We start from the raw sequence: 20699 nt of genomic DNA, 5'->3' as shown, positions 1-20699 counted from the left end.
TGGGTTAGACTGGTACCCGGCCGTTATTGAAATTCTTGACAATACCGTCCGGTATGGGCTAATTTTACTTTTTGAAATGAACGATCTCGAGCATGCGCAGTTAGGCATTGTTGTTCCTCTACGCCGCTTCGAAGATGGTAGTGTGTCACAGAAAGCCACGGTACAGGTGAGTAGAGTAATTTCAAGTTGCCCAAATTGAAAGTTAGATAACCGAAACTCGCCCGACTCTTGTGGCATAAATTTTATGGACGACACTTAATCGCCGACAAATGGGCAGGCTTTTGAAGTGGCCGCTGGGCCCTTGTTTTTGTGTCAAACTCACAACTCTAGCGAAAACAATTGAAAAAGCAACTTAGCAAGCTGTTAAAGTGAACAATAAACATGCTGCTCGTTTGTTGTCGGTATTGAAGATAAAAGTAAAGTAATTTACTCTATTTACCGAAGATAGGTTTGTACAAGTTGTGTTTTTATGATGTGAAACTCGGGGGGAACTGAAACTCCCTTGCCACTAACTAATGCCAGGGGGGCTTAAAAAGTCGTACAAAATAGCATTTTGAGGCAGTGATCCTCATAACACGTCCACAACACTTGGTGTATCTTGGTCCCAGTTTCTCTATGTTACGGTAGGAACAATCCCCCCCCCCCCCCCCAAAAAAAAAGGGGGGGATAAGTGTCATCTGAATACTGAATAGAGGCATGCACAGCTACATCAAGTGGAAGTTGGGACGATATATTCCATATGTTTGGAAAAAAGTATTGCAGCAAGTTAATATACCCATTGAACAGTTTTATTTAGGGTTCTCAGGCTGAATGCCCATTGCAGTCTGTTCAAGAAATTTTTACATTTTTCCTTCATGAATACATGCAAGACCCTAAAAATAATTTCACTAAATTTTTATCAATTTTTACCAGACTCGGATATTGGGCTAGTGGCTTAAGCACAGACTTTTGCAAGGCAAAATATGTACCCCTATGGAACATGTAAACATTTTCCTGTGCCAGTTAAATATCTGGCCTTTTATTTTTGTAAAACAACAGAAGATGTGGTATGATTTCCATTGAGACAAATCTCCACAAGAAACCAAATGACACAGAAATTAACAGCTATATGTCACTGTACAGCCTTCAACAATGAGCAAAACCCATACATGCCTAACTATAAGAATTATTTGAAATTTGTTTACTGAATATTTATGAAACACTTGCCACTGGATATCACAGTAATCATGTCAAATGAATGATACATTTTGTATATTATGATGTGTTTCTATGACTTGCAGAAACTTTATACACCATTTTAATCTTCAACTGCCAACTTTTGATATGTTATTTGTCCTTATATTAAGAAAAGGTTGGGCGAATAACTTCATTACTTTAGATATACACTTGCATATATACATGTAGTTCCTTTTGTAAATCCAAACTTATATTAAATTTTCTTTTATTCATTAATGTGGGAAATGTGATTTATCAAGTTAAAGCAGTTGATAAGAAATTTGAAAGTGTTTTAAATTTAATCAGTATCTTATGTTCCTGTAAGCCATTGAATAAAATTGGTTCAAGATGTGTATTGATATCAGATCTTGGGTTGGCAGGTCTGAAAATTGTTACTGTTGATATTTCATGTATTTAACTTCCTTAGATCTAAAATTTGTTTGGATTAAAGAGCTATTTAGTTACCTCACTTTTAATAAGCCTTATCTGAACTTTCTGAAATCAATGTTTATTGTTGAATTGTCTTTCAGAAATTGTCTACCAGTATTTGACGTGAGAGGGCCAAGGTTCCTCACTAGAACATTAGGACCGGTTCTTATTAAAAAGGTCTGACATTCCAGCTAGATCTACATTGTATACCTTATAATGAGAGAAAACACCAGAAACTATTTCCTGAGGTAATTTTATTTAAAACTAAATGGGATATTATATATATATGTGTTTACACTTTTGATAGTAATTTTCAAAATTTATGTACATGTATATTTGTATCTTAATTAGTGTATGGGATTTTTTTTATTGAATTTTTTATTTGGACTACAGGCAACAGCCAATGGTTCATTAACATGTTCTGAATCAGTTTAATCATAAAAAATTGCAACATTGTTACTATAAAGTCTATAATATATATACAGTCAGGGGAATTATTGAAATAGGTTATTTATAAATCACTCATTTAAGTAGCAAATTAAAAATTCTTTGATTTTGTAGTTTTACCAAAATTTTAAACATACAAGTTTAGATTATATCTTATTATTTGTAAAATTGAAAAAAAATGAACCTTTTGCATGTTTTAGTAGCAAGGTTTATGCCTTTGATGCAATCATTCAGCTGTAAATTCTATATTTATAAGTTATAATGAAGGCTTATAATTTAACATAATGAAATATCAAATTCTTAACAGATTTTTCCAAGCAGTGCCAGTGGGAGTATTTTTCCTGTAAAATTCAAGGTTTTAGAGATTACATGTATAATTGTAATAAAATTTTATTGTTCTCGATCTAAAATTTCACTGTTCATGGGTGTTGAAATTAGTGGGGGTAATCAAAATGATAATACTTAAAGAAGTGATTTTTTTGGAAGAAAATAGTCTAGAGGTTTCCACTTAAACAAGTGAGTTTCATGTCATCCTAGATTCAGTACAGGGTCATCACCTGACATAGCCAGTCATCTTATGAACACAGATGTTGGTTCTGATAATTTTAGCAACATAATTAGTCCCTGGATCATTAGTATTATATATTTAAAGCTACAACAAAATTAAATCACTTAGCATGCTTAGTCTAGTTATTTATTTATAATACTTAAATAGGTGATTATTAAAGAAAGACAACTCTTACTTCCAACATTTCTGGACAAAATGTTAAAAATGTACTTGAATAAGTGATTTAAGATCACTCATTTCAGTAATTCTCCTGACTAATATATATACAATGTATATATATAAATATAGATCATGTATATATATATATATAAAGTAATTATTTCATAGTAGATTTATTATATTTATGAACAGAAATGCATTTATGTTACATGTCATCATGTTTTGAAAATTTTGAGGTTCAGTTACACTTCCTACATATTGTACTACATGTAATACAAATTTTTTTATACATGTATGTATCATAGTATGAATAAAAAGAGATGTGGGTATATGCCAATGAGACAGCAATCCAATGACAAAAATCTTCAACAGATATCCATAGGATACACTACATGTGTAGTATCCAATAACTTCAAAGATAAATTCAAATCATACATTTAGATTCCAGACAATAACTTTAGTTTAAGTGTATGGATCTCTATGAAATATAAACAAAAGGTTCAATACCACAAAAGGAAGGTTGAGATTGTTTTTGGGGTGATGGTCCCAACTGTTAAGGAAATAGGGGCCAAAACAAGCATTTTTCTAGTTTGAGGACAATAACTTGTGTATAAGTATTTTGATTGCTCTGAAATTGTACCAAAAGGTTCAATACCACAAGTAGAAGGTTGGGATTCACTTTGGGGGTAACTGCCCAAACCGTTCAGGAATTCGGGGCCAAAAAGGGTCTAAAACAAGCATTTTTCTAGTTTTCAGACAATAACTTGTGTTTTAGTGTATGGATGTCTCTTAATTTGTACCACATTTTACAAAAAGAAAATTTCTTGGGGGGGGGGGGGGGGGGGGTAAAAAAAAATTTTTTTGGGGGTTCAATTTTTTTCCCCTCAAGATTTAAGAAATTGTCAATTTTCCAAAGAAAAAAATTGGGGGTCACAATTTATTTTGCTAATTCTTTGTATATAGTCTGAAAACAGATTTACTAAGTATTGCGCAACAGAATAGTGTATTGCACAACAGCAATAAATCTTCAATTGAATATATATTCAAATCATACAACCAATTTCAAGTTCTTTGACTACATTTATTCTGTGTCAGAAACCTATAATGTGTCAAATATTTAATTACAATCCACATTCAGACCTGTATCAAGCTTGAATACTGTGTCCATTTTTGCCCCAACTGTTCAGGGTTGGACCTCTGCGGTCGTATCCAGCTGCGCTCGGCGAAGCAGTTTATTAACATTTAATTTTACATTAAGCTCTGCCAAATGTACTCCAAGTGGATAAAACTTGTATATTCACAAGTCAGAAAATACTATGAAATATGCAATTTTAGCTCTGACAAATGATGAAACTTGCATCATGATTCACAAGTCAGCATTAAGACATTTACTTATACAATAATATGTGCTTTTTCTTTCAGGAACATGTATAAACTAGTGAATTGATGGTTTAACTACCAAGATGTAATGAGAGATGTCAAGTAATTAACAAAAAGAAGTAACATGAAGTTAGACAATACAACTTGAGGTGTCAGAATTTGTGCAATTGTTATTTGCAGATATATAGCTGGATTTTGTCAAAATGTGAACTGTAACACTGGGATCAAATATGTTATTTTTTCTAAAAAATGATGAATTTGAGAATTAAATTTTCATATCTATTTACTGAGTTTATTGCTGCCCAAAAAGACATTATTGCCTCTACTTTACAACTTATTTTGTCATAAATTGATTGCATATCTATTGTGACAATAAATTTTGATTATCAGGGCCCAGTAGTTGACATGAGCCCAATACAGTAGTCTCTCTGTTTGTCTGTCTGTCAATACTTCTATGTCATACAATAAGTCAAGATTGTCTCAACTAATTTCAAAAATAAATGTGCTAAATGGAAATAAATATAAAAGGAAGGTCCCTTGTGTTTTATGTAAAATTTGGGAAAAAGTGGTAGAAAACTTGGTATTTGTAAAAAAATCACAAATTTTACGAGTTATGATATGCTTTTCAAAATTGGTTCCCAGTGTTAAATATTGATTTCTGTGATAATTTGGGGTTAAATTTACCATAAAGACTTATTTTTAGCTCACCTGGCCCGAAGGGCCAAGTGAACTTTTCTCATCACTTGGCGTCTGTCGTAACCTTCCAACCATCATGGCCGACTTGGTTAAAAATAGAACATAGGGGTAAAATTCAGTTTTTTGGTTTATATCTCTGAAACTAAAGCATTTAGAGCAAATCTGACAGGTGGCAAAAATGTTCATCAGATTTAGATTTATCTGCCCTGAAATTTTCAGATGAATCTGACAACCCGTTGTTGGGTTGCTGCCCCTGAGTTAGTAATTTTACAAAAATTTTGCAGTTTTTGGTTATTATCTTAGATATCATTATAATATCTAATATCTAATACTATTAATTATGATTTTAACCTTATTTTACATGATTTCCAAAGCATCAGTAAATACAGGTAAGCGACACAGGCTCTTGAGAGCCTCTAGTTTTTTCTCGCCTGCGAATGCGAGTCGAAGGGATTGCAATCCAGTAACTGCTGAAACTATTTGCATTTAGCTTTATATTCTGTGGGTAGATGACTTTGATGCTTCATACATTATACACAAATACTTTATGTTACGAAGTTTCTGTCTTTCATGTCGTCCTGTATATGCATGAAATATTTGCCACTGGACGTTAAGGAACCAACAATCATCAATCAATCTGTTTTTTATGTGTCCATTGTCCTTGACTGCTTGAAATTTTTTAGTTTTTATACAACTGCAAATTATGTTGTTGTCGTTGTCCCTCTGTCAAAAACAAGCATTTTAGCTCACCTGGCTCGAAGGGCCAAGTGAGCTTTTCTCATCACTTGGCGTCCGTTGTTGTTTACAAAAATCTTCTTCTCTGAAACTATTGGGCAAAATTTAACCAAACTTGGCCACCATCATCATTAGGGTATCTAGTTTAAAAAATGTGTTCGATGACCCCGCCTGCCAACCAAGATGGCAGACATGGCTAAAAATAGAACATATTGGTAAAATGCAGTCTTTCGCTTATATCTCTGAAACTGAAGCATTTAGAGCAAATCTGACATGGATAAAAATGATCAGCAGGTTATGATCTTTCTGCCCTGAAATTTTTAGACGAATCAGACAACCCGTTGGGTTGCTGCCTCTGAATATTGGTAATTTTAAGGAAATTTTGCAGTTTTTGGTTATTATCTTAAATATTATTATAGATAGAGATAAACTGTAAACAGCAATAATGTTCAGCAAAGTACGATCTACAAATAAGTCAATATGACCAAAATTTTCAATTGACCCCTTAAGGAGTTATTGCCCTTTATAGTCAAATTTTTAACAATTTTTTGCGTACATTTTTTTTAATCTTTTACAAAAATCTTCTCTACTGAATTTACTGGGACAAATAGAGTTAAACTGAGCCACAATTTTCAATAGGGTATCTTGATTAAAAAATGTATCCGATGATCCTGTCATCCAACCAACATGGCCGCCATGGCTAAAAATAGAACAAAGGGATTTACTATAGAAGTCTAAGGGAAAATTGTAAAAAAAAAAAAAATTTCAAATGGTCACAACTTGAAAACTACTTTAAAAAATGATAAGGGGTCTTCAGTAACTATTGTAAGTCTAGTTACTAGTGGGATGACCTGCTTTTAATTTAACTGCTTGGCAGAATTAAACCAAACTTGGCCGCAATCATTATTAGGGTATCTTATACTATTTATCATGATTTAAACCTTATTTTACATGATTTCCAAAACCACAAAAGATACAGGTAAGCGACACAGGCTCTGGAGAGCCTCTTGTTCTTGTTTCAGGACAATAACTTTGGTATAAGATTGTGGATCTCTATCAAATTGTACCACAAGGTTCCATACCTCAAAAGGAAGGTTGGGATTGATTTTGGGGATTATGGTGCAAATCGTTCTAAAGGAATACTGGATATTTTACGGAGGGAACCAACCTATGATTGGGTATGCATTCAGGCGTTAATGTAGTGATCGTTAGGGAGCGTAATATAACGACTGGATTATTCGGGTTAGTTTGTTGTTTGTTAACATGGTTATCAACTTGTCAATGTGTGAGGGAGAATTTTAACAAATTGTGTACAGTCAAAGTAAAGATTTGCAGCTGCAGCGGTTAAATAAATTTGATTAAACAAGACTGAAACAGATGATAAGGTATACAAAAAACACAAAACACAGTAAAAATTAAGTCTACTTTCGATTTCACATGTCTTCGTCCTCGGATCGATGTCAACTCGTACCTTCGCCAACTCGTCCTATCAAATAGTACTAAATATTTATACGATCGAAAATTTTTTTTTGGGTTCGTATAATGCTATGATGTCGTCGTCTTCGTCGTCGTCGTCGTCGTCCGAAGACACATTTGGTTTCCGGACAATAACTTTAATTTTAAGTGAATGTATCTCTATGAAATTTTACAAGAAGGTTCAATACCACAAATGGAAGGTTGGGATTGATTTTGAGGGTAATGGTACCAACAGATAAGGAATAAGGGGCCAAAAACGAGCATTTTTGTAGTTTCTGGACAATAACTTGTTTGTAAGTGTATGAATCTCTCTGACATTGTACCACATGGTTCCATATCTCAAAGGGAAGGCTGGGATTGAGGTTGGGGGTATTTGCCCCAAACATGCAGGAATCAGGGGCCAAAAAAAAGGAGCCAAAAACAAGCATTTTTCTAGTTTCCAGACAAAAACTTATGTTTAAGTGTATGGATCTCTCTTAAATTGTACTACAAGGTTGAGGGGGGGGGGGGGGGTCCTTATCCCGAAATCCCGGGCTTAAAAACATAGAATCCGGAGGTCCCGAATTTAAAAAAAAATTTAAATCCCGACATCCCGAAATTCAAAAAAAGAATTCCCGGATCCCGAAAGGATCAATCCCGAAATCCCAAGCTTAAAAACACCTGATCCCGGAGTCCCGATAAGGGTCCTACCCCCCCCTCAAGGTTCCATACTACAAAGGGAAGGCTGGGATTGAGTTTGGGGGTAATTGCTCCAAAGGGGGGGGGGGGGTCAAAAAGTTCCAATTTTTTAAGGGGTTCATTTTTTTTTTCTTCAAAATTTTTCAAATTTCAATAGAATTTTAAGATCTTTGACCACATTTATTTTGTGTCCGAAACCTATATTATGTCAAAAATTTGATCACAATCCAAATTCAGACAGTATCAAGCTTGAATATTGTGTCCAAATTTGCCCCAACTGTTCAGGGTTCGACCTCTGCGGTCGTATCAGGCTGCGCTCAGCGAAGCATTTTATTAGATATTATTCATATGCAATTTATTTTCGTTCATATACATTTTTTCATATGATAGATATGTTGTCTTGACATAATGATTATGAAACGTGATCATTAGTAGATAATATCCTACCTTTGTCTTTAAACGGTCTACATTTGTAGTCCGAGATGTTCTGACGTCCAACTGCTGTTTTGCCAGACAAGCTGGGGCTGTGGGACTTCAGATCTCGAGCTCGTCCCACATCAAAAAGTGGATATTTGCCCATCCAAAATGGATGCGCTGAGCACTTCATTGCTTCTGGAGCCAACTGACGGCCTTGGATCAATATAAATCGGGCCTCAATTTGTTCATTTTTCATTTATCTCTTCATTTATGTAAGTTTCATCTACCTGTCACCCATTATTTTCTCATATTTGGACAGTTATCACAGTGACCCATCGATTCAGGCATTTTAACTTTCATTTTCAAAGATTGTCACATGACCAACGAGAAAAAGTAAGGCACAGTGCATTATGGGAGCTGATTTATGCAAATGACCCTGGGTCAATTTAAATACAAAATCTAACACCTCGTTCATATACGATGCAAATTAGCTGAATGGCAGAGTGTGTTCCGATTTTTATCATGTTTGGTTAGGAAGGTTCAAGGCCGAAATTAGCATAAAAATTTGCATACTTAAGTGTCAAGGCCGCGAAGTCTCTCGTAATTTGATGCAGCAGAAGGGGCATTGAGTTTAATTTTACCCTTGTCTGTTCAAACGTACATACTTCACAAATTGGTTTCTGTTCTCTAACTTTAAATAGTTTGCCTCAACTAAATGTAACTTATATTCCATGTATTCAATGCTAATTACCACTTAACACAGATCAAGTTTGAATTTGAGTGCCGTCACTTTTACTGTTCTAGAGTTATGGACTTTGTAAATGGAAAGATTGCTGAATTCTTTGTTTCCGTTCTCTTACTAAAGTTTGCCTCAACCAAATGTTATGAAAGTTATACACACTGCTAATTACCACAAAACTCAGATCGAGTTCGAATTTGGGTGGCGTCATTTTTACTGTTCTTGAGTTATGTCCCTTTATAACGTTCTATGCAAAGGGGGGCATCATCTGTCATGTCTGTGTCCCATGGACACATTCCCCATTTTACACGCCCATTTATGGGACGTATTATGGTATACCCTTGTCAGTCTGTCTGTCCGGCGTCAACATGTCGGACATTAACTCAAGAACGCTTTAACCAATTTGCATAAAACTTTGGTGAATTGTTTATATCTATTGACGTGAGCTCCCTTTCGTTTTTATAAATTTTAGATTTTACGTTTCCGAGTTATGGGGTTTTATTCATTAAAATAAGGGGGATTTTCCAGTTTTCAGACAATATCTCAAGAATGCTTTCACCAACTTGCAAGAAATTGTGGTGAATTGTTAATATCTATTGACATGAGCTCCCTTTAAATTTTTTTAAATTTTATATTTTATGTTTCCGAGTTACAGGGTTTTATTCATAAAAAAAGGGGGATTTTCCAGTTTTCGGACAAAAACTCAAAAATGCTTTCAGCAGTTCTTATGAAACTTTGGTGAATTGTTTATATCTATTGATGTATTAGCTCCCTTTAGAATTTTATAAATTTTATATTTTACATTTCTGAGTTACATATATGGGGTTTTATTCATTAAAAAAGGGGGATTTTCCAGTTTTCATACATTAACTCAAAAATGATGTCAGCAATTCTCGTGAAACTTTGGTGAATTGTTTATATCTATTGATGTAAGCTCCCTTTTGATTTTCATAAATTTCTAATATGACATTGAGAATTAATTAAACTTTATTGATCTTTATTCCTTGAAAAATGTGACGGGCGTATCATGCGCTCATGGCGCAACTGTTTATTTTTTCTTCACACAAGTACAGTTATATTAGATTTCTTTGGGTTTAATTTGATGTTCTGTGGTAACATGACACCAGCATGAGCTTTTTGTGGACAAGTAAGTGGTTAAGGGTCTTTACTTATTCAATGAGCCCCATATTTTGCAGAAATAGAGTTAGCATTAAGGGTTTCTTTACATAGATGAGATCATTTTTTGGGACAAAGAATGTCATTACGATTGTATGTCAGATTGATTCGATAGTTTATTTTCTTAGCAAAGGTCATGAATTGTTTTAATTTTCTGACCCTGAAAAAGCTCAAAAAGGTAATTAAATTGATTATGTAAGGGGACATACAGTCAGGGGTACATGTACTACTTGTACAAGTAACCTTTATTTACTTGAAGAAGTAAATAAAATATACTTATACAAGTTAATTATATTGTTTGAATAATCTCCCCTTAATTTTCTAAAAAATTTACTTGTATAAGTAAATTTTTTTTACAATCCCACAAAAATTCTCAAGTTTTGAGATTTAAAATCATGCCTTTAACAATTTTTCTCAGGTTAGCTCATAATTTTTGATAAGAGTTCAATGTTTCAGTAATAGTTATACACCGAGGGAAAGGTGTGTCTGGATAAGAAACCCCGTCGGCCGGAGGCCGGAGGGGTTTCTTATCCAGACACGCCGTATCCCGAGGTGTATAACTAGCTTACACCCCATTCTAAACCCTATATTTGTTAACATTGATTATTAAATGAAAAAAAAAATCGATAGTATAAATATTGACAATATCAAACCATGATTTATAAAAATATTGTTTTTATTACATGAAACCCCACTAGTAACATTTCTTTGGTTATCTTCGTTCAAACTTTGACAAGTGAGTATATTTTACAAATGTCAAAGTTGATTTGCATATTCCCGTCAAATCCATGTGCTTATATGGATCAGCAGGTCAAGGTTGACTGTTTCGTGTATTCTTATTACAAACAAAAAATACATCATGCTCCTGTTATACAGTTGTCAATATGGACGGGTATAACACGGACGGCATTTTGTGGCAAGGGTTGGATTTGGTAGAAGAGACTAAAGATAAAGGCAATATTATAACCCAAAGTACTTACCTGTATCAGCTTGATAAAGGTAATCATAACTGTATTTTATATCTTACGATTTTATCAAAAACAAAATCAGGGGCTGATCCCGGGGGTTCCCAACTCAAGAGAAAAAAAGGGGGGTCCAACCATTCAAATGCATTGATTTTTGTCGAGCCTTCGACTTTTGTCGAAAAAGCGAGACATAGCGATCCTACATTCCGTCGGCGTCGTCGTCGTCGTCGTCGTCGGCGGCGTCCACAAATATTCACTCTGTGGTTAAAGTTTTTGAAATTTTAATAACTTTCTTAAACTATTCTGGATTTCTACCAAACTTGGACAGAAGCTTGTTTATGATCATAAGATAATATTCAAAAGTAAATTTTGTAAAAAAAAAAATCCGTTTTTTCCGTATTTTACTTATAAATGGACTTAGTTTTTCTGCCAGGAAACATTACATTCACTCTGTGGTTAAAGTTTTTGAAATTTTAATAACTTTCTTAAACTATCCTGGATTTCTACCAAACTTGGAAAGAAGCTTGTTTATGATCATAAGATAGTGTCCAGAAGGAAATTTTGTATAATAAAAATTCTATTTTTTCCGTATTTTACTTATAAATGGACTTAGTTTTTCTGCCAGTTAACATTACATTCACTCTGTGGTTAAAGTTTTTAAAATTTTAACAACTTTCTTAAACTATCCTGGATTTGTACCAAACTTGGACAGAAGCTTGTTTATGATTAAAAGCTAGTATCTACATGGAAATTTTGTTCCATTTTTTTCCGTATTTTACTTATAAATGGACTTAGTTTTTCTTCCAGTTAACATTACATACAGTCTGCAGTTTAAGTTTTTAAAACATTTATTAGATTCATAAACTATCCTGGATTTTTATCAAACTTGGACAGAAGCTACTTACAATCAAAAGATAGTATAGAGAGGAATATTTTTATTAATTTTTTTCCTCATTTTTGTTGAGCCTGCGATTAACAGCAAAAGTAGGCGAGACACTGGGTTCCGCGGAACCCTTACGAATTTTTTAAATAAAAGTCGGGTCCAACCCGCGGAACCCCAACCCCGGATCGGCCACTGGGTAACGGGGGGGGGGGGGGGGGGGGCTGGAGTTAGAATCCCCATTTTTTTTTAAAGATCAATGCTTTAGAATAGAGACATATGACTGGGATAAAAAAAAATTACCTTCAAGCAAAAGAGTATTTAAAGGATTATTTTTGTATTCCATACTATAGATATTTATTGGAATTTCCTAAAATATGTTTTTTTAATATCATGAAACAATTTGTACAGAACACTATTAGTAATTTCTTATGTTCATGCTATTTAATCAATTTCTATTGTTACGAATAACAATGGATTTTGTTTGTGGGATGTAGAAGCAGGGGTTTCCAGAAACCCCGCTCGTCACAGCCTGTGGTCAAAATCCATTGTTATTCGTAACAATAGATCTATTCAATTTACACTTGTTTCAGAAATAGAAACTATGAAGTATAACAATAGGACTGGGGTGTAATCTCATTAATTCAACAAAGAAACTGATTGAGCAAAGATCTTAAGTATTTGCGCAAGGCCTTCAAAAATTGCTCCTTGGGGGCTTGTAAATGAGCAGTGTTCTAAAGATAAAAGACAAATGAGATTTTCATTGTCCATGAAATTACACTTAAATGAATAGTAAAGACATAGATCTGCAAAGGACAGACAATTCAAAATTCTATTAGAGCAAAGAAGTTCTAAGAATTCAAGAAAAGAAGATAGGATGACTTTTTTACTTGTATAAGTAAAAAAATCTGAATGTCTAATGGGACATACATTGTAACTAGGCCAAAACATAATTTACTTATACAAGTAAATAAAATACTATTGTATAAGTATCCTACAAATTTACTTATATAAGTATATTATAATTACTTCTTCAAGTAAATAAAAATTACTTGTACAAGTAGTACCCCTAACTGACATAATTTAACTTAATTCATACATGAGAAACAGCTACTTCATTTAACTTAATATAGATATATTATAGTCCATGTATTGTCAAAATATTTAAAAATAATAGTTTACTACCACCTAAAGAATCTTGTTATGTTGCCTACATAACCTGGAAATGTTTTAGGAATGTAGGGCATGCTATAAAATGTGGAATGGACATGTTTCTTTCAGTCAGAATAACTAGAAATAAGAGTTGACAATCCAGTTTTCCTCCTAAATCATTGTGAGTCAACATGTTTTACTTCCGTGCTGATTTGAAACATTATATACTTGTTTTTTGTTCACTCCTTTAGCATGTTAAGTAAAAGTGGTAAGATGAAAAAAAGTGTAATCTGCTATCTGGGGCAATGTGGGATAGTAGATTGTTCTTTGGTTTCAATTGTTTTGTCACGTTTGGGACTATTTAAGCTCTTAACTGACAACACTGTTTTGATTTTGTTCATACAGTATCAGTTGACATATAGTTAAGAAAATCCATGTCATTTGGACTCTAGTAGACAGTTGTCTTAAATCCAAGCAGGACTGTAAAATATATGATACTAGAACACACCCGCGATATGACTGAATTAAAGTACATACCATAACGCCTATAGCTAATGTTTAGTCTGGAGTTTTAGTATTTGTATTGTCATCTGATAAAGTCATGCTGATTATAAGGTGAACAGTTTTAAAATATAATTGAGAATGGAAATGAGGAATGTGTCAAACAGACAACAACCCGACCAAAAAACATTTTTCTCTGTTTTTAAGATCTTTCTGTTTGGGCCCATCCTAATTTTCTTACTACAACTGGGTAGGCAAATGGTCACATTAAATCTGTACCGTACAGTGTGTTTAATGTCCGCCTTTACATTCTAACCCTTGGTAGTGCTCCCAATACAGGAGGAATATACAGAACATACATACATACAACTGGAAACTACATGTGAAACATACTATTGGTATCGGTATAGGATTCGACCCATAACTTGTTAACTTTTGGTAATACTAATTATTTGGAAAACAAAAGGGCCAGGAATGGTGTAATTTTTAATCAACAGTATTGTCCTATATTCATGATATTAGTTATATATAAAGTTGAATTCTTTGATTCTTCGTTTTTGCGTCATGCCGGCTAACAAATTGGACCTCCTTATTATAGTATTATAGATGCACACATATACATTACCACATTCTACTTCGTACATTTACACAGCAGGAGCGAAAACCCTCTAATCAATATTCTAAATAAGGAAATGTAGCTAATTGCTCTGTTGATGATTAAGGTTTTGCTATTTTGAAATATCATTTGTAGAATTTTTTTTTATTTTTCAGGACTGCATGGACCATAAATTAAGATTGGTATACACCTGGTTTCAATTGTAAATAGAAAGATTATTAGAATGATGGCACCCCTATTGGAAGAAGAAGAGAATTATGTACGATTAGCTTTGTTATTGAAGGGAGTGTCACCAAGAGCAGTCCGTACTTATTTTGACAGAGAATTTCCACCTACTCATCTACCTTCAACACTGAATACACACTACAACACTCTTGATGACTTGAAATTAAAGAGAGTTTTGAACCAGGCTCAGTGGAATCTTTTGTTTCCACTAAATGGTATGTTTATATGGCCAAGCAAACCCCAAAACAATAAATTTAAGTTTAACATGGTTAATACATGTAATATAGAGTGTATATGTGATCAAATCTAGCAATGAATTCTGCTCAAACTGTTGCTTCTATCTTCTTCTCCTTCTTTTGGTTACACAATATACCATCCACATCTGAAGATTACACACTGTTGTATGCCTGGTCTATTTTAAAAATGTTTACCCCAGTTTATACAGAAAATAATTATTTAGTGTGATGAACATGATGAAAATAACAAATTTGTGATTAAAACTATATACAATTTTAATTTATGGTATTAAACAATAGTGCAGAGAACAGCAGGAGTGAGCTGTTTCCTGAAACTTATATCAACTGATGTTGCATGAACAAGTACCACTTGAAGCTGATTCCACTGTGGTAATGTGTCTGGAAAGTATGAGTGTTCATGGATGTAAATATGTGCCTGGTATGTGAGTGTATTTGTTTTGTGTCCAACGAACATCATTTGAACCTCAAAAATTATTTCTAACTCGAAATATAACTGTACTCTAACTTGAATTATTACTAAAACTTTGATGGGCTTTTAATTGGAAGAAGTGTTATAGCTGTATGAAATTTCTGGATCTGCATTTGAAATGTACTGAAATATGAAATACTTAATAACTGGAATTCTTTCTTGAAATTTAACTCAAAGGTGAACTCCAAATGCAACTCAAACTCAGATTTAACAGCAAATCTAACTCTTACTCTAACTCAAATTCTTACTCGAATTCGAAGCATAACTCAAAACTTTAAGTCAAATTTCAACTCAAACTGGAACTATAAATCGAACTCAAACTCAAACTTTAATTGATTTTTTAACTTGACTCTAACTTTCTGGTAAGTTACACTCCTACAGTCAGTCATGGTAATACTTATACAAGTCATGTTTATGAATAATCTCTTAATCTTTTCCAAAAATTTACTTATATAAATATGAGTAATTTTTTTGACAACATCTTAAATTCTCAAGTTTTGGTAGTTCAAAAACATGTCTATACAATTTTTTTTCTGGTTTTGCATATATTTTTCTAATTACAGTTTTATTTTTATCTCAACATGCTCAAGAAACAAACAAAAAAATCTACTGTGCACAGATGTTAAGTAACTGTGCAAGGCCTCAAAAAATTGTTTCCTGGAGGCTTGTAACATGTGTAAATGAGCAGTGTTTTGAAGATAACTGACAAATGAAATTTTCATTGTCCATGAAGTTATACATTTATGAATAGTAAAGATGTAACTATTAATGACAAACAATTAAACACTAATTTACAGAAGAAGAGAATATGACTTTTTACTTGTATAACACATTTGGATATCTTACATGTCTAAGTAAGGGATATAACTCTACCTCCAACATAATTCACCTAGACACAGGTACAAATAAATAAAAAAAAACTGTATAAGTATAACCCCTGACTGACAGCTTGAGTTTGAGTTCTGTTTTGGTGTCAAAAGCAATTTGTTATCAGGCCTCTACAATAACTTTTTTTTCAACTTGTCCAGTAGGACAAGTACATACCAAAATTTACTTGTCCGAATGAAATTGTAACTTGTCCAAAAAAAATCTTAATAATAACCTTTTTTGCATTTTAAGTTGATTCAAGGAACAAAATGAATTAAAACAATAGAACAGAATTTGATTTATATCTTTTGAAATACCATTCAAAAATATGAGCCGAATACAACTGAATCTAGTCATGTCACAGGACTTAGGTTCTAGTTCATCAATGCCAAAGTCTCATCAGATTCTGCACATGAGGCACCGTCTGATAGGCCTGTCAATGTACACTCATTGGATTTGTATCCTGGTTTTTTAAGTTGAAAAAAGTTTATTCAAATGCAATCAATAAAAAAAAGAAGATGAGGTATGATTGCCAATGAGACAACTCTCTGCAAGAGACCAAATGACACAGAAATTAACAACTATAGGTCACCGTATTGCAAGTATTGTTTTTTTTCTACATATGATCAAATATGATTTTGTGAATTTAATGGTAAATAATTTTTCATTTTTATTTAAAAAATGTTTTTGTTAAAAAAATTACCGGTATGGTATTTATTATAAAGCAACAGAATAAGGTAGGAAAAACAGGTACTGATTTGTCTTGGTCCCGAAATGTCTGCTCGGATCAGTAAGACTGGTTTCTGAGAATAGTATGCATTTTACCTGTTAAAAAGTACCTGACAAAGAACCAGTTTTAAATTATCCATGTCTTGTTTTCATCTTCTTTTCTTGTTTTTTGTTTATAATTACTTTGTTCATAAAAGTTGGATTAAATTTATTTTCTGCAGAATAATTTTATTTGTCCCATCGGACAAGCTTTATATATCTTTTACTTGTCCGACCCTTTTTCCCTCTGGTACCGGACAATCGGACAAGCGTTATTGTCGAGCCCTGGTTATCAGTTAGAATTTTATGCTTGTCCAATATATAAGTGTTAGTTCATCCAATGTTAACATTATAGCCAGTAGGTGACATTATATGCAATATCCTCTGATTGCTAGTTCAAATACTATAAGCAACAGGTCAAGTGTATTTGGTGTGTAGAATAATTGTTGTGTTTACTTGTCTGTCTGGCAATGTTCAGCTGACTGTGTTCAATATTTGTTTTAGATGTTGCCAGATTCTAAATGTAAGGAATAATTTTCAATATCTTTACATGGAGTAATTCATTTGTAGTAACACATGGGAGGTAACCCCTATTTCCTTAAAACAAATTTTGAATTACAGAAAACAGTAATATTACAGATTTGTGTAATATTACAGTTTTCAGTAATTCATTATTGCCTGGACTGTTATTAAAACTCTAATAGTTTTTATGTTACAAGTGTGTGTACCTGATTCTAATACTTTTGATGTTACAGATGGACCTAATTCCAATATTTTTGATGTTACAAATGTACCTGATTGTCATACTGTTGATGTTACAGGTGTACCTGATTCTCATACTTTTCATGTTACAGGTGTACCTGATTCTAATACTTTTCATGTTACAGGTGTATCTGATTCTCATACTTTTGATGTTACAGGTGTACCTGATTATAATACTTTTGATGTTACAAAAAATGTACCTGATTCTTAAATTGTTGATGTTACAGGTGTACCTGATTCTGATTCTTTTGTTGTTACAGGTGCGCCTGATTCTGATTCTTTTGTTGTTACAGGTGTACCTGATTCTAATACTTTTGATATTGCAAGTGTACCTGATTCTTAAATTGTTGATGTTACAGGTGTACATGACTGATACTTTTGAAGTTACAAGTGTACCTGATTCTAATGCTTTTGAACTTTCAAAATTGTAATTAATTATAGCTAATTACAATTACATTTTTAATTACCCCAGGTCTGTTTTGATGTTACAACTGTCATGACTGTACATGATTCTAATACTTTTGATGTTATAGGTGTATGATCCTAATACCTTTAATGCTACAGGTGTATCTGGTTCTAAACTGAGGGTGCAGGTGTATCTGATTTCACAGATTTTGATATTACAGGTGTGCCTTATTCATCAGCTTTTGATATTACAGGTGTGCCTTATTATAAACTTTTTGATTTTACAGGTGTATGTGATTCTAATAGTTTTAATGTTACAGGTGATTCCAATACTTTTGATGTTACAGGTGTACCTGATTCTAATACTTTTGATGTTACAGGTGTACCTGATTCTAATTCTTTTGATGTTAAAGTTTCACTTAGTTATAATACTTTTGATGTTATAGGTGTACCTGTTTCGTCAACTTTTGATGTAACATTGATGATTTGCTTGATCAGAAACTTGACATCTGTTACTCAGCCAATCAATGGTTTTGACAGATTACCACCATCAGTGGAAACAACTCCTGGAGCTGATCTAGCAAGGATTAAATGGTACAGGAATATATTAGCTCATCATGATAGTAACAAAATGGCCACTGCTGATTTCAATACAGCATGGAATAATATATCTGATGTAAGTGTTACATAAGTATCAGTGATTTTATACATAGCACTGACAGGTTATGAGGGGCCCAGGGTATCTGCCACAAGTGAAAATGTAAATGTGTGCCTTCTTTCAGAATCCTTGATTTAACATAAAATTGAGAATGGAAATGGGGAATATGTCAAAGAGACAACAACCCGACCAAAGAGCAGATAACAGCCGAAGGCCACCATGGGTCTTCAACGCAGCGAGAAAATCCGGCAACGGGAGGTGGGTCTCGGCTGGCCCTTAAATAAAAATCTGTATTATTTCAGTGAAAATGGACGTCATACTATACTCCAAAACATATAAATGAACTTGAATTAAAAAAACATACAAGACTAACAAAGGCCAGAAGCTCCTGACTTGGGACAGGCGCAAAATTGGTAGAAACACACAGCAATAGGCACAGTAAAACTCAGTTTAAAAGGAGTCTGAGTCCGATGTCAGAAATTAGGTAACAAAAGAAAGTAAGCAAAATGACAATGATACATAAATTAACAAAGGACTATTTGCAGTTACTGACCACTGCAGCTAAAAAATGACATATGGGTCAAACTACTGTTTTGGCTAATATCTCCAAAAAAAGACAGCAATGATTGAAAAATTGACAACAGTAGTATTAACTAAATAAGGAAATGTGGTATGATTGCCAATGAGACAATTATCCACCTGTTCAAATAACTAAGAAAAAAGCAATTGTATGTCACTGTACATGCTGTACGGCCTTCAACTATGAGAAAAAACCATACGGTATATATAACCAAACTTGGCCAAAATGATATCATTAGGGTAATCAGTTTTGAACATAGCCGACATGGTTAAAAATAGAACAAAGGGGTAAAATATATGCAAGTTTTGTCTATTATCTTGGAAACTGTTATCAATAGAGATTATTTGCAAGTGGCAGACATGTTGAAATCTACCTACTGTCCATTAACATCAAAACTGTCAGACAACATCTTATAAATAAGACTTGTTTCCATAAAAGTCAAATTCTACCATTTTTTTTCATTTTTGCCTATTATCTTGAAAACTATTATAGATAAAGAAAAAGTTTAAAAAATGATGAGCAAGACAAGATCTACAAATGTGTCACATGGCCAAAGTTGTCAGTCAACTCCTTATTGGAGTTATTACTCTTTATACAATTTGACAATTTTTACCAAATGTTTGTTTTTTGCCTATATCTTGATTACTATATATAATAGATAGACACTCTAAGTTGCAAACATGATCAGCAAGACAAGATCAACAAATGAGTGAACATGACCGAATTTAATGCTCTTGAATGACTACTTTTACATTTTTTTTTGCATTTTTACAGAGGATGACCTTGAGGTCACTCCGATGTATTGCTATCGCCTAAATTTCCATTATGCAAATTAGTTTTGGGATTTCAACCGATCTATAAAAATTATAGATCCGCGGTCATTACAAGGGAAAAAAGTGCATTTTTATACCTGCGATTCCGTTCTCCGTTCGTACGATGTTTCATCAAAAAATGGAATCATTTCAGTTGTTGATTTAGTACTGAAAATTTGACTGAATTATCTCCTTATTAAATACGGTTTTATATGTTTAATAGGTGTTTAAGAAAGAGGTCAGGTGCTCATGTTCATTCATAAAATTATCGTTCATTCATGAATTTATCGTAAAATCAAAATCACTACACAGGTCACACAGGTTGTAAAGATTACCTGTATAGTATCTAAAAATAGACAAACTTAACTGACTCCCCTTACTGTAGTGTGTGATAACATTTTGTGAGGGAATTCGATGTTTGCTATACCACTGTTCATTTCAACGCACTTTATGACGATACCACTTTATCAATATGAATGAAATTTTTTGCATTGTTTTAAGAAATAATTTTACTTTAAAATCGCGTATCATTTGTGAACTATTAAATATTTTACAAGGACGAATTTTCTGTATGAAGTCAATAATTGTGTGAACTTTTGAAGCCCAAACTTTTTATAGCCTTAAATACGCTAATGAAAGATCCGAAAACTATACCCATACAGAACGA

At 33.2% G+C, this 20699-nt stretch overlaps 1 protein-coding gene and 1 long non-coding RNA gene across 2 annotated transcripts in view; both read left to right on the top strand.

Moving 5' to 3' along the window:
* Positions 1–29: 29 nt before the first annotated feature.
* LOC127711607 (uncharacterized) lies at positions 30–4480 on the top strand. The gene is made up of 3 exons (XR_007986808.1): positions 30–166; positions 1746–1892; positions 4241–4480. It is a non-coding gene; the product is annotated as an uncharacterized LOC127711607 (long non-coding RNA).
* Positions 4481–6880: 2400 nt separating this feature from the next.
* Positions 6881–20699, top strand: part of LOC127712910 (serine/threonine-protein phosphatase 6 regulatory ankyrin repeat subunit B-like) — a 34668-nt gene continuing 20849 nt past the window's right edge. The window contains exons 1-3 of the mRNA XM_052219505.1: positions 6881–7014; positions 14385–14669; positions 18429–18658. Of these exons, the coding sequence (XP_052075465.1) occupies positions 14453–14669; positions 18429–18658 (447 nt within the window). The 5' untranslated portion in view covers positions 6881–7014; positions 14385–14452. The remainder of the gene's footprint in view (positions 7015–14384; positions 14670–18428; positions 18659–20699) is intronic.

The sequence above is a fragment of the Mytilus californianus genome, unplaced genomic scaffold (assembly GCF_021869535.1).
Source record: "Mytilus californianus isolate M0D057914Y unplaced genomic scaffold, xbMytCali1.0.p SCAF_8, whole genome shotgun sequence".
Taxonomy (NCBI): Eukaryota; Metazoa; Mollusca; class Bivalvia; order Mytilida; family Mytilidae; genus Mytilus; species Mytilus californianus.
The sequence above is the reverse complement of the archived record's forward strand: the minus strand, read 5'-3'. Positions and strand labels throughout refer to the sequence as shown.